Source organism: Monopterus albus, unplaced genomic scaffold (genome assembly GCF_001952655.1).
Source record: "Monopterus albus unplaced genomic scaffold, M_albus_1.0 scaffold82.1, whole genome shotgun sequence".
In the NCBI taxonomy this organism is placed as follows: Eukaryota; Metazoa; Chordata; class Actinopteri; order Synbranchiformes; family Synbranchidae; genus Monopterus; species Monopterus albus.
This window is the reverse complement of record NW_018127962.1, coordinates 1,454,362-1,469,131: the sequence shown is the minus strand read 5'-3', so window position 1 is coordinate 1,469,131 and position 14,770 is coordinate 1,454,362. Positions and strand designations below refer to the sequence as shown.

At 40.6% G+C, this 14,770-nt stretch overlaps 1 protein-coding gene across 3 annotated transcripts in view; it reads left to right on the top strand.

Annotated features, from left to right (window-relative positions):
• The window catches only part of elmo1 (engulfment and cell motility 1 (ced-12 homolog, C. elegans)), a 106,275-nt gene that overhangs the window by 46,294 nt on the left and 45,211 nt on the right, over positions 1 to 14,770 (top strand). For 2 of the 3 annotated variants that reach the window (XM_020606859.1, XM_020606860.1), the window contains exons 7-15: positions 604 to 639; positions 2,277 to 2,376; positions 2,974 to 3,125; positions 3,303 to 3,381; positions 4,728 to 4,778; positions 5,246 to 5,368; positions 6,429 to 6,557; positions 8,363 to 8,467; positions 9,672 to 9,780. In XM_020606859.1, coding sequence (XP_020462515.1) covers positions 604 to 639; positions 2,277 to 2,376; positions 2,974 to 3,125; positions 3,303 to 3,381; positions 4,728 to 4,778; positions 5,246 to 5,368; positions 6,429 to 6,557; positions 8,363 to 8,467; positions 9,672 to 9,780 — 884 coding nt within the window. The remainder of the gene's footprint in view (positions 1 to 603; positions 640 to 2,276; positions 2,377 to 2,973; positions 3,126 to 3,302; positions 3,382 to 4,727; positions 4,779 to 5,245; positions 5,369 to 6,428; positions 6,558 to 8,362; positions 8,468 to 9,671; positions 9,781 to 14,770) is intronic. The other variant, XM_020606861.1, reaches the window with a different exon arrangement.

Sequence of the window (14,770 nt, the reverse complement as noted above, 5' to 3'; positions counted from 1 at the left end):
CGTGGAACAAATGTTTTCTAATTAGGTTTGACACATGACTGTTCAGAGTGCACAGTGCAACTTCTACCAGCTAATTCAGAGGTGCTGTTTATTTAAAAAAAAAAAAAAATGTGACGAGGCATTTTAGATGTTTTAAAAGGTTGTTACTTTTCTAGTGAGCAAAAGGCCCCTGGTTCATACAGACAACAATGATACCGTTTGTATCTCTCATTTTTTATTTGTGTGTAATTGAATTGTTTGTGGCATTTAATTCAAAGTATGTATGAGCATGTTGGATTGTGGAGCAGAAGTCTGAGGTTATGGTACATGCAAGGAAACGGCATCTGTCAATTCAGATATTTGAAGTGTGCAAACTCTTTTCATGTTAAATGAAAGTGTTGTCTGATTATATCTGTGCACTATCCTTGCTCTGTGGAAGTAAGGTTTGAAGCAAACGGATGCTTCATTTCAGTTGAATAAGAAATAACTGCAGACTGGTCTTTCTCGGGTGTTTATGCTTAAGTCCAGACTGAGATGTGTGTTGGTCCTTGCTCTGTGCTAAGACTTAAAGGTTTGGTTGTTTGTTTCTCACTTGTGACACCAAAGTTTCTCAAATCTTTGCAGGCGCTATCAGAAACTACAGAAGATTATGAAGCCCTGGTAAGCCCCTCCACTACCCCGCCAGCGGGGTGACCTCATTGGCTCTGTGCTCTTCCTAACTTGCTGGTCAAGTCTGCATGATTAAGACTCTGGCCCCAGTGTCTTATGGGAAATGATATACCTGCTTAACACAGCCACTTACAGGCTTTCATTTTGAAATCAGGGTCACACTCTTTGCATGTGATTTTGGGCAACAAATCCAACAACTTCCTTTTTCTTCTACGCAGACTGAAAGAAGACCAAGATTTATTTGTAATAATTAATTCAAGTAAGACATTTATTAAAACAGCTGAATGCAGTGTAATAAACATTTGCAATTAAATGCTCAGAACAACTACATGTATCGCTTCATCAAATACAATCATTGCTCATCTTATCAAATGAATCTTGGTGTTCTTTACAAAACGGCACTGCTCAGGGTGTCACTACTTTCTCTGGATTTGCTGTGAACCAGTTTCTAGCTAAACGACTCGCTTTTTCTTCATCATTATTAGCTGATAGCCTCTATCACCAGAAGAACACCATTCATTCATCTACAAGGTTTCCTTTACTTTTTCTGTCATAAATAATCTATTCACTAATGTTGGTATATAGTTCAATTTTTTTGTAGTGTCAATTAGCTAAATGCCCAGTACCATCTGCAAAAGCCTCTTCATCCTTGATCTGTGGGTTACTACTTGTCCATTTCACTACTCACTAACCACCTACCATGCAGCAGTGCTGACCCATGTTGCTCTACGTTGATTTGATCTCTATGGTGGAATATTTGTGTCCTCGAAGCTTATATCGGCCTCTCGTTTGTGTTCAAAATAGGTTTTTAAGCTCTGTTATATCTTTTAAACTGTTTTATAAAGTGATTTTTTTTAAGATGCATAGATTTTGTTTGGTTTAGACCTTCATAGTTGGGATTCATACAATTCGGCTAGAATATGAAAAGCATAAAAGGATGCTCAAAAACTGAACACGGTAAAAGCCCGAGTAGAGCACAGTTCCTGCAGTGCCAATTTGGAGCAGTAGATGTCAGTATTATCAAATCTGTTCATCAAGCCAGGGTTTTAACTCACTGAACAGTTTTCAAAACAAGCTAGCGAGACCAGCTTGACATTTTTAATTTCATCATGAGTGAGAACTTTTTCTTTTATCTGTGATCAATCATGAAGTTCCCCTAGCAGTAATATGTCTGGGATATAATAGCTGTTTAATGTGTTCCCTGCTTTGACCTCCTGTGACTCTTTCAGAGTCATTTATTTCTCCTGATGTTTGTGTAACTGCATGATTTCATTCTGTAATATAGCTTTCTGGTCCTGACTGAACATCATGCTGTGCTGCCCTGCTCCTGCTGGCCTTCTGACAGCCCTGCTGTTTCATAAAGGCCACTCTGTCTGCACTGCATTGCAAGCCTCTTTCCCATTTTCTCCTCTCTCCCTGTCTCTTATTTTTTCAGTTTTTTTATCAGCAAGTCTGGTTGCAGCATTGAACTTATGTTCTCCTGTCCCCTTTCCCCCTCTCCACCACCTCTCTCTGTGTCTGCTGACCACTCATTCCTCAAGCCATCTGGGCTATGCAGCTCCAAACCATCTGTGAGAGAGAAGTTTCCTATGGTTTGTGTGTGTCTGTGTGTGTGCATTTTCTTGTAGTTTTGGTGACCTGCTGTCCTTCACTCTGACGGCCTTTGTGGAGCTGATGGACCATGGCATCGTCTCCTGGGACACTTTCTCTGTGGCCTTCATCAAGAAGGTCAGCCAAGAAAATGACTCATTTAACTGGGCTGGGATTTAAGAGGCCACTTAGAGTCATAAATGCTGCTGTCACGCTGTATATTGGCTGGAAAGGGTTTGAACACTCACAGTGGTTTTCATGGCCTCTACAATAAACAAAAGGTTGGAAGCTTAATATTTTTTGGTCAAATTACAACATGCTTAAGTAGTTTATGTTGTGACATCAGTGTGTAACAGACAATAGAGAAATCTGCAATACTTAACAATTAAGTGTTGGTTAGTACTCTTCACCTTCAGATTTTTTAAATGTATGTATTATATAATGTATGTAACACAAACATTAATCACAACTGGACATGTTTATCCTGACATAGTTTGCTCCCCAGATTTCAGAACATGCTACGCACATTATACACATTTGTTTTGGATCATCCTCTTCACACAATTATATGTTACAGCAACTAAGTAAAAGTGCAGATCTTCAGTTTTGCCTTACCTTTATGTTTCCAGGTGCCAAAAGGATTTGGGCCAATTATTGATATATTAATTGTAAGAGTCCATCTTTGTACCTCTAGAGCATTAACTCTGATAGATTCCTGCTCTGTCCTTCCTGCAGATTGCCAGCTATGTGAATAAGTCAGCGATGGACACCGCGGTGTTGCAGCGCTCCCTGGCCATCCTGGAGTCTATGGTACTCAACAGTCAGGATCTGTACCACAAGGTTGCGCAAGAGATCACCATTGGACAGCTCATCCCTCATCTTCAGGGGTAAATGGAGCAATCAGTAGAATGTAATTGTGAACATTAATGATGTTGATTCATTTGTGAACCAATCGATGTCCTTTACACAGTGATAAATGCATCTCAGACCACATCTGCCAATGACAATAAACTACTAATTGCGATATTTGATATATTCTTGTGTGGGTGATTTTCTGATTACAGGACTGATCAAGATATTCAGACCTACACTATTGCTGTCATCAATGCTCTCTTCCTCAAAGCTCCTGAAGAGAAGAGACAGGTGAGCCTACACAGCACTTTCACACTGTACTCAGTATGATGCACCGAGCTTTATATGGTACATATTCATCACTGTTTTTGTGCTGTGACAGTACTGTTGGTGTCTAAGAATCATCTGCAGAGTAAACACTGTAATGAAATAGTGATAAAAGCACCACTCACGTCTCTGTCGTTCCTCTCTGCAGAAGTGTATTTTGTGCTCAGCCATGCTCTCCTTTCTCTACTCATCTCTCTCTGTCTGTCTCTCTCAACTATGACACGTTTTGCCCCGTAGTCACATGATCCCGTGTATCAGCACCACTGGGTCCACCGGTGTGCTGGAACATTAATGATGAATGATGCTAACCCACAGCTTTTCTACTGTGCAGCATACAAAGCCGAGTACATGCTATGCAGAAAGCTTCACAGCATTAATGCATCCAGGCAGCTGTGTTTCCTTTACTGAGGCCAAATTAGTACATTTTGACACTTTGACAAGGGTCAGCTCAAATCACATTCATGTGGTCAGTCGGCATCAATCTTGATGCTGTTGTTTTAGGTGGTGATTGAGCTGTGTCTATTTTTGCTCAGGTGCAAGCATGTGTGATAATATAGGAGCCCATTTTATTTCTGCACCGTGGCAGTTTTACACATGACCTTGTCAGACAGGTACATTTATACTCTGATGGATCACAGATGAAACATGCGAGAGGCTCTCAGTTTTTGCCATGTGCGCCTTACAGGACAGATGCTAGTGTGTGTTTTGTGTGTTCGTGTGTGTAGTAAGGAAAGCTGCTATTATGAGATTCCCCAGTCTGTCACCATTCTGCTGATTTCGTCACCTCCCCCCCTCTCCTTCCACAAGCTGCACTACGGACAGAATATGAATTTTTTTTAACCCTCTCTCAGACTCTTTTTTCCACATTCACTCACTCATCCTCTCTGTCTCTCTGTCTCTCACTTTGTTTCTTCACTGCACACGATATGGTAGTTTGATGAGCACATTGTGGACATCCTAAATTGTCCCCTGACAGTAAGTGCACCCTTGATTAGCACACTACATAGCTTGCACTGTAGAGGACATTAGTTAGTGCATTTAGTATCCCTTTTTAAGATTAAGTTCTATTGTGGGATGGCTTCCTTTCTGTTTTTTTACAGCCTGGCACTGCATACTTTGCGGTGTGCCTCAGCAGTATCATTTTTGTTTTTGCCCACATTCATTTCTCATTTAAATCTAAAGAAACCCAGCAAAAAATGTTGTTATATTGATGTCTCTCGTTGTAATCGTTCTCACTTTGTCCTCACTCTTCCTATATCCTTTCTTATTTTGTCCCTGTTTCTCCCTCTTTTTCTTTCTCGGCTCTACAGGAGATGGCCCATATTCTTGCCCAGAAACAGCTGCGCTCCATCATTCTCAGTGTAAGTCTAGCCATGCCCTCCTCCTCTTTACATCTCCTGTGTATCCCTCTGTCTCTCTTGGTCTTTATCACTCTTTATCTCTGTCCTCTGCACTAGTGTGATATCAGAGAGGAAGAAGACACCTGCCACTTCTACCTCTGTCTCACCTCCGTGGTTATCTACTTTAGTCATTTTCTCACACCTGTTCCCAATTGTCTCTTTCATCCTCTCCCTTGTGATAATTTTCATTTCTCCCTCTCCTCTTCTTTCATGACTTCTGCTTCTTAATCCTCATCATTTGCTCCCAAATCCTCTCCTTCTGGTTTATATCTTGCCGTCTTCCTCCAAAATCCATATCTCCCCTGACCCTGGCCCCTGTCCTTCACCTTCTCATTGCACATTTAACACCTTTTTCTTACACTCTCCTGCTCCTCCCTCTCTATCCCCTCCCCTCTCTCCCTCCTCTGTTTGACCTTCACATCATGTAGAATGTGATCCGGAGCCCCACACCCATCAATGATGAGATGGCCCACCAACTGTATATGCTGCAGGTGCTCACCTTCAACCTGCTGGAGGACCGCATGATGACAAAGATGGATCCCCAGGACCAGGTGGGAAGTGTGACAGTGCAGGGCGGGATAGCTGGGATGGATGGAATAAGGGGGACATGGTGGAAGTATAAAGGAGGGGAAGTTAGGATCATCATTATCGGGCCTGGGGGACATGGTGGAAGTATAAAGGAGGGAAAGTTAGGATCATCATTATCTGTTCTCAACCCCAAGCCTTAGTTTTCCTTGTGTTTGTAATTTAGCTGTTAGATAATCATGGTTATTGGGGCATTAGAGTGTTGCAAAATTTTCCAAAAAAAAAAAGGTTAATGCTTTTGTCAGGGATGATTTTTACTGTTAAACTGATATATGTTTCAGTGAATTTTTCCAGCAGCTGGACAGTGGGATTGGCTTAAAATCAAATGCAATGCCCATGTTTGTCATGAAATGACATGCCATCCAGTGTAATAGTGTTGCTCAGTGTGTTCACTGTAATAGATGTTGGTCAACATTGTAGGTTTGTAGCACAGATGTTTAACCTGCAGTAATGTACACTGCACAAATAACATCACACCCTGCAGGTGTACAAAGGGCAACTGTGGCTCAGTAAATGGAACCCATAGGGTTGGCGGTTCAGGTCCTGGCCATTCCAGTCCACACGTTGAAGGGACAAGTCACTGAACCCCCAGTTGCCGCCAGTGATATCACTGGTGTGTAAATAGGTGAATAGGTTAAAAGTGTAAAGTCCATCGAATGTGCTTCCATACACAGAAAAGCCTTATAAAAGCCCATTTACAAGAACAATTCCCCAAAAAAAACTTTTTAGGAAAATGAGAGGTTTGTGTCTTGGAGGGATTTCTCAGCAGCACCGCCAAACATGCTGCAGCTGCCAGGAGTAAATAAATCATTAATCTTTTCTTTACCAGCTTGTGAGCATTTGGGTCCGACACAGCCAGATCTCAAAAACCAGTTATTGTAAGTTTATAATATAATTTAAAGACAGTGGAGAGAGAGACGGCTGCTGTCAGATTGTCTTAGCCACTGCAGACAGCAGAGATGAGGCTGAAGCATATAAAATAATGAACAAAAGAAAAGACTTTAATGTTCTTCTTTGCATGTGCAGGCTCAGAGGGACATCATCTTTGAGCTGCGAAGAATTGCCTTCGATGTGGAATGTGCGCCCAACAACAGCGGCAGCATCGAGAAGCGCAAGTCCATGTACACACGTGACTACAAGAAGCTTGGCTTTATTGTAAGTTGTGCACGTGTCCTGTGGTTCAAACTAATACTAATAAAAACACACACGACTCAAAACTGGGATCATAAAGGAAAGCAGGAGGCAGTATGTCCACAAGGGACTGCTGTTAGTTGGATGTGATTGTCCTTCACTTCCAAATGTGCAGGTCAAAGTGTGTGTGTGTGTGTGTGTGTGTGTGTGTTTGTTTCTGTCCAGGCATGCCAGGAAGGATGGGTTGTCAGTGTGTAGTGTTCTCTTACCCATTTTATTATAATGTATTTCCTCCTCAGACTTTTAACTCTTTTTTTTTCTCCCTATAATGTTTTTGTTTACTGTTCTTGCTCTTATTATATGATCTACCTACTTTAAATCATGCATGTTTTTTGACCTGCATGTGTGAGTGTGTGTGGACTTGTATGCAGTGGTCTAACTAGCATGAGAACTTGGATTAAACCCAGTGTGGCTTGGCATAAACCCTGAGCTGTTTCAGGACTCTACACTCCCAGTATATAGCTCAGTGATGATAAGCCCAGTCGGACCTCATCTCCACTAATATGGAGGAAAGTCACCCTAAAGTCCTTATTCTGCTTTCCATGCTAGACAGATTGCAGGAACAGACACACAAACATAGTGTACACACACGCAGGGCTTAATTTTCCTTATCACTACTGAGATAATTGGTTTGCCTTTTAATACCTTTGGGTTCTTTATGCTGGAATTTTTTTCACATTTCCATATGCGAGTATTTTTTAAGATGCACATATGTCAGAGTGTCTGTTACCGTTTTAAGCCTACACGTCTGTTTCTTGTCGGGCAGAATTACAAAAAGGATGAGCCAGATCTCAGTGTCCTCGTTTCTCCTTCATCTTCTTCTTTCTCTCCTCCTCTTCCTGTCGCTTTCCTGTTCAACATCCTGTCTCACTGTTCAAAGTCAAGATGAGCTTCGAGTGATGTGCTTGCATGTGTATCCATTACTGTAATCATTAGTCCTATTTATTAATGCAGCATCTGAGAGAAATGAAGCATGATAGACTATGGCAGCACAGGCAGTATCTGTCTGCACAGGGGTTACAGAAGACTATAGTGCACTGTAAAGGCTGGTTTGTTTTTGAAAAGGTTTGGGGCTTGAAGTGTTTTATTGTAAACTATAAATCATGTTCAACATGTTTTACATTTTGCTGACAATTTTGCAAAAATAATGATCATTTTTTTCAATTGTTTTTTTTTTATACCGTACTTCCAAGGCAGCCAACAGTTTGTTCTTTTTACTGCATTATGAAAATCAGCTTGCAGAGACATGAAACTTGTTTGATGATGCTGTCATTGCCAAGTAAAATCCACAAATTTCAAAATGTTGAACTTTTTTTAAGCCTAATTTTTAGATAGTTCAGTGATTTATTTATTCATTTTTCTTTTTAGGATTTTTATTCTTAGACATAGAACCTGCAAAAGAGCAACCCTGAAGATACTGTATGTTGTCTTGAGCAGCATTTTAGTTTTAGTAGTTCATTTTTGAGTTCTTACTATAAATGTTAATCAATACAGCTAAGGAAATAAAACCCAGTTTCAGTGGCTTTATAAAGGTTACCACCACAGTGCAACACACCCATTACATAAGTTAGAATGTCAAGCAAATGCAAGTTAATATACATTTTATAGAGAATTGAATGATTAGGCAAAATGCTACAATAATGCTTTGGTGTAAAGTTCATGGGTAACATGCAGATTAACTGGATCTGGAGCCAAGAGTAGGAAACTTGTTATACTGTGTAACTCCTAGTGTATTTGTCTGACTGTGCATCCTCCTCTTTCTCTCCCAGAACCATGTGAATCCAGCTGTGGATTTCACCCAGATTCCTCCAGGCATGCTGGCTCTGGACAACATGTTGTATTTTGCCAGGCACCACCAGGACGCCTACATTAGGGTAAGCATACACGGGCACAGTACAGTACACTTTCATATACCCTATGTAGGCACATTAACACACACACTAACACACACACACACACACACACACACACATAGACAGACTTCTGTGGTGTCCTGTTTCTCCTCATCACCTCTGCTTCCTATCAAACCTGCTTCCCCTCCAGCTCATTCACTTATTTGTAGTTTCTGGCTTGTTTCCAAATTTTCTTTCAGCTAAAACTGTGTGTCATGAGGTTGTTCAGCCCAGACAACAGACATGATTTGATCCCATTCAGAGTTGGTCTCTGAGAGGCAGTGTAATGACTTTAAACATATTTTGAATAATAGTATATAGTTCATGGTGTCTGTATGTGGTTGGATGGTATTCACAGTTTTTTGTGATGAGTGGATCTGACTTTGTGCACAATATCTGTGCAATAAATGTTTCTCCATGAAGGTGATAATGTATGATGTTTTTGTGGAGCCTGGAGTCTGTGCTGCTTTTGAGCTCTGAGATGGCGATCTCCTTTCAACTGAGAGGCTGGTCAGCTGAGGAGCTACACTCCAGTCTGTCTTTGAGAATCTCAGATCTGACACCAAATCCAAGTATAATAATTACTCCTAGACACACAAAATAACACATGAAAGCAACGCATGAGCCATGATAAATAAGAAAAACCCGGCAGATGTCCTGATCGCTCATGTTACAACACTTAAAGTCTGTCAGACCTCACTGAGCACTGCTGTCAATCATTATTCAGTTACAGTGTCCTCAAGCAATCAGGTTTTGCAAAGACATACCCTTGCTACTACCACGGGAATATATCTTGTGTCTGTTTTTGGGTGATACAGCTTTAATGGGCTGTGCAGTCCCGCAGACCAGTCACTTTTGGCACAACACCATAAGCAAAGTGATGTTCCTGGCAGTTCTAATGTCAAAACGACTCTGTGGCCAACATCAGTACATGCAACAGTGACACTGAAAAAATGTAAGCTGTATTTAAGTGATATCACATGAAATTATAGGAGCTTTAGTCTGCATCTGGAAATTTAGGCCTAGTGTCTGATGACCACTGTTTTATAGCAAATAAATGTCTTTGGTTGCTATAGACAAACCTTTTCATTCACCAGCATTTCATCAAATGTTTGACCATTTTTATGTCAGAAGAAATATGGTCTTTTATGATTTGTTTGACTCAATTGATCGTCTGTGTTTCTAGATTGTCTTGGAGAACAGCAGCCGAGAAGACAAGCATGAGTGTCCGTTTGGCCGCAGCAGCATTGAACTGACCAAGATGCTCTGTGAGATTCTGAAAGTGGGCGTGCTTCGTAAGTCTGCATCAGCACAACAGATGCACACAAACATTAAAACTCAGTGCACTGTAGGTAGTAGTTCTTCTTGATCTCAGTTCGCTTCCTATTTTTACATTATCCTCAGAGGGAGCATATAGACATTAAGAAAAATGGCTCAGGGAGTGCTTTACTCACAGAGATGCATACAGATATATCTGTATACAAAAATACAAACACACAGACACACATCCCTGTTAAGATGAAAGCAGCCATTATGCTCAGTAATTGTGCTGCTGGGAGGCACATTATTTAGCGATGTACTTCGCCCCCAGTGACTCCCTTTCAGCCTAATATACTACCTCTGGGAGGCACAGTGCTCAGAGAAAGAGATGCTGTGCCCACGTCCACTCCAAATTGATGTGCCCTTTTCATTTGTCTTTACTTGTTTAAATGGGTGAGTTGGTCTCAGGTCCGCTCCAGACTGACCCCCGCTGCTCCCTATAGGGATGGAGATGACATTTTGAGCACACTTTTAAACTGATGTGCCCTTTTCATCTGCCCATGTCTTTTATTTCATAGAGGATTTAGACTTGGCTGCATTGCGGGTTGTCTGCAAACTGCAGGAAGAACATTAGACTTTATTCCATGAAAGAACAGCATCTACTTCTGTTTCTCTGCCTATAAAAATAGGACATTGATTCAGATTCACTCATGTGCTTTTAACATTACTAATAAAATGTTAGGTTTCTAAGCATTTTGCAATTTCTCTGTCCAGTTTTAATGTGCTCTTATCTGTGTCAGACTCTGCTCTAATGCAAAATGTCTCCGCCTTCCCCTCTCTCCTCATCAAATTCTGAGTACGTAGTCAAAGCCAAATGGATTTATATTTTATTTTAACCAGAAAGATGTTGTCAGGACTACTTTATCATACAAATGCAGTTACTCAGCACAGCATGTCCTGACATGGAAAAACAGTGTGGGTGAGTAGAGGGTTTTAGTCTGGGTGAGGAAACGGTGAGCAGGATGGGATGGCAGTGTGGGTCATGTCTCCTGCATTGCTACGTGCCATGTCTAGTTAGGCTTATTTCAATGATCTCTTGGCTTGTCCTTCCTAATTCTGTGTGTTTGTGTGCATCTGACGGCTTTACTTTAGTTTTTATCTAAATGTGCTCTACTGCACATGGCCTTTTAGCCTTCCCTCTGAGTAGACTGAAATTACTTCCCTTTATTCTACTTACAAATATCGCTTTGACCTGATATGTATCAAAAAAGCAGATTAAACAATCACACAAAACAGGGAAATGTCTTTTTCTCTATGGCTTTTCTAAGCATGTACAGTAGCTGAACGCTTGCGCAGTAGAGTGGAATCCATCAGACAAATGCCAAGCCATGATTATGAATAAGACTTTGTTTTTTTTGTTTTTTTTAGTGTCTTGCTTGTTCAAATAAATAGAGCTGAGGCAGGTGCAGGGTTTCACAGAACTTACAGACGATATGACGAGAATATGCAACCAGACCGACTAGTTCTGTCACAGCATTTTGTGATTTATTTGGTCTCAATGATAGAAAACTGATAGTAATTAGTGTTTTCTAATATTTTTATGAAGCCAAAGCTATTGTTACATTATGATGCTGAAATTCCTCTGCAGGACTGTATGCTGGAGTTGAATCATAGAAATGACCTTGACCCTTCTACTCCCAGTAGCAGTATAATGTCCTCTTTACTGAGGCCATTAGCCTCGGAGGTCGGACCTACTATTAATATTTATGATGTTGTATAGTGTATTGTTTATATTGTCCGACTTGGTAACGGGAATCCATAACCAGAGAATGAGTCGTCTGTTTATAGATGCTTCCATTATAACACCATACTCCAGGTTTAGACATAACAGGACTTCCATATACACAAGTAGGTCATTTATGGGCGCATGGTAAAAGATACAAAATTTAAAATGCATGTAAAGTGAATCCAGTAGAACAAGAAAAAAATCTTGCGGGAACTCACTGAGGACAAGTGAGAACATTTTTTTTTACATATTTATATTTACTGTGTCCCTAAACTTAATGTTCCAATTCTTCCTTGTCACACTCCAGTAAATATCTGCATAGACTCACAGAGCATTATGTGCATCTTATCCTTATGGGAGGACGCTACTGTGTCCCAGACTAGTCATAATCTGCACTGCATCTTCTTATGTTAAGAGCTAAAGACTTTTCATACACACCCCATTAGCCCCGTGTATATTAACATGCTAATGAATGTATGAATAGGATAAATGTAACAATGGCCAGGCAGGTGCTGTAAATGCGTAGTGAGTGTTCCTGTGTGTGAGAGATGTGACGTGCACAGTAAAGCTGAGAGAAATGAGCCTCAGCTTCATACTGGCTGTTGTCATTTGCTTGACCTTTTAACAGCGAGAGAACAAAATACCTGACACTAGTGAGGATGTTGCAGGGCATGTCTGTGTCTCTGTAACGTTTTAGCAGTTGGAATTGCATGGTATTTGAGTTTGAGTAAAACTGCAAACTGTGGTGCATTATTTCACCAATAACTTGAAGAGTAACAATGGCATTTTCAGCCGATTTTATTTATTTGATTTTAGTGGACATTTTTGAACACCATGGGGAAAAACATATCCTACTTTTTGTGCTCTACATAAGAATGATCATAACATAGCTTCTAACCAGTGGCATTGTGCTGGGCAGTGGCACTGTTCATCCATCAGTCCACCACTTTAGCCTAGACCGAAATATCTCACCTTTTATCAGATGGGTTCCCATGAAGTTCCGTTCATGATCTCCAGAGGATGAATCCTATTGACACTGACTGGCCGACATTACCTCTAGTTGCCACAATTAGGTTAATATTTTTAGTTTTGAGTGAGGTGTCTCAACAACTATTAGATAAATTGCCATAAAATTTTAGTACAGACATTCACATTTCCTTCCAGAAGATTAGTTTTGCTTTGATAATCCTCTGATTATCTGCTACTTGACTTCATGACCAAATAACAGCAAACTAATGACATCATTTTTATCATCAGCTGTACTTAGTGTTTAGTGTTAATTAACAAATTTTAGCTAATCATTTCCTGGCCTATCTGTGTTTCACATAGATAACTTGGCGGAAAGCACTGATTGGTGAGGTGAACCTTGTCAGTAGTGTTCCAGATGTGGCATCTGTCAAAAATAGACTAGATGCATTACTTTAGTGAAGTTGACCAGAGAGCCACAAGTGGGACAGATTGGAGATGTGATGCAGCCAGACCTGGTAGAGTCACAACCATTGACTAGACTGGCAGCAATCAGCTCCAGTGACCACATCGTAGATGGAACACAACACGGCTGCATCCAGTGGAAGCGAGAGGTCTTGTCTTGTATTGTGGAAACGTAATCCTTTTTATTTGAATCTTGCAAATAACATAGTTTTACAAATAAAACTTGGTGCAAAGCATGCAAGCAGAAGGTAATATATCCATGAAGGTAGCTGTACTCTCTAAATATTTCATAATGCTGAGTAAAACTAGAACATAATGCTGCTGGTAGACTCTCAAAACCTTTCAGTTAAGCAAAACAGAACAGAAGCACTCTGTAATTCTTCACTTAAAAAGTCATGGTTATCACAGTTTCTGTGAATGCAGTCCATGCCCCCAGTGCACACCCCTCTGTGAATAAAGGCAGGAGAAAAAGACAGCAGATTAATGGTGATGGCAGTGACATCTTAGTGGCTCATTTACTTCTCCATCTGTGTGAAAAGCCAGTAATGCTAGGGCCAGACCTCTCATGAGGATAAAACACAGTCAGTCTGGATTTGCAGAGGATTGTTGGTGTTGCCTTTCTTCCCTGCTTGTCTTTTCCAGCTCTCTTTCTAACCTTGTTTTTCTCACCTTTCTCACTCTTCATCCTTTCTTTTTCCCCCTCTGTGAGTGTAAAGAGCATCAGTCCCTCTCACACTTGCAGTCCTTTTCTCATGTTTTTGTTCTTTGCTTCTCTTTCTCCATCACTTGAATATGACAAAAATAACACCAGTACAAATCTTGCATTTACATAAACAACAGAGAAGCCGCTCAAGAATTTGTCGTGACAGTCTCGATGTTCTTTCAGGTCAGCGGATTGTCTTCCCTTCCACTTTTAAATGTAATGCCTTTCCTTTAACATTTTCCCTTTCAGTTAAGATATTTCTAAGCAGATGTGGTCTCGAGAAAGAAGGAAGGAGAGCTTGTTTGGTTGAATCCACTCTCACTGCTCCAAGATTCTACATAATTCATAACGCAGCCTAGGTGTCAATCTTTTTTGACCGGTCTCAGTTTCCCTTCTCTCTCACATTATTCCATTAATGCATAGCCTTTCTTTTTTCCTGTCCCACTCTTGCATTTGCTTTTGCCCTGTATCAGATCCTAAAAGATTAATTGTCTCCCTGTGTTCCTGCTGCAGCACTAAGCTTAATGGGGTCTGCGTCAATAAGGCGCCAAGCCATGACTTTTCTGACTCTCCTGTTTAAGCCAGCCCATGGAATATTTATGAAATTATTTAGAAAGGGCCAGGCTTGATGAGTAATGGCCTTGCTCGGTGATTCTGGTTGCTGAGATGTAGAGCTGGGTGGTGAACCATGGCAGGTCTGGGCTTGGACAAGTGTTTGCAAGCAGAGTCGCACATCTAACTAAAAAAGGGACCAGAAATAAGCGTCTACAATATAGACACACACAGGTGTGGGTCAGAACAAAAGGCCACATTCCCAACTCCACTATATGTCACAATATATCATGTGGAGTATTTGCATTGATTTTATATTTAGGTGTATATATATATTTTTTCTCTCCTCAATAAAACCTTAATGTACAAAGGTTATACTTTATCTTACATTTTAGTCACTTAGGAAGAAGAATTGCATCAGAAAATGTTAGCCAAGCTCAGTAAATTCTAATCTGAAGCTTGGTATAGCAATACTTTTGTTTAAGGTGACCTTACTGTCCATTTTGGGTCACAAGTTACAAGTCAAGTAGGGCAACCAGGCTATCACTGTACC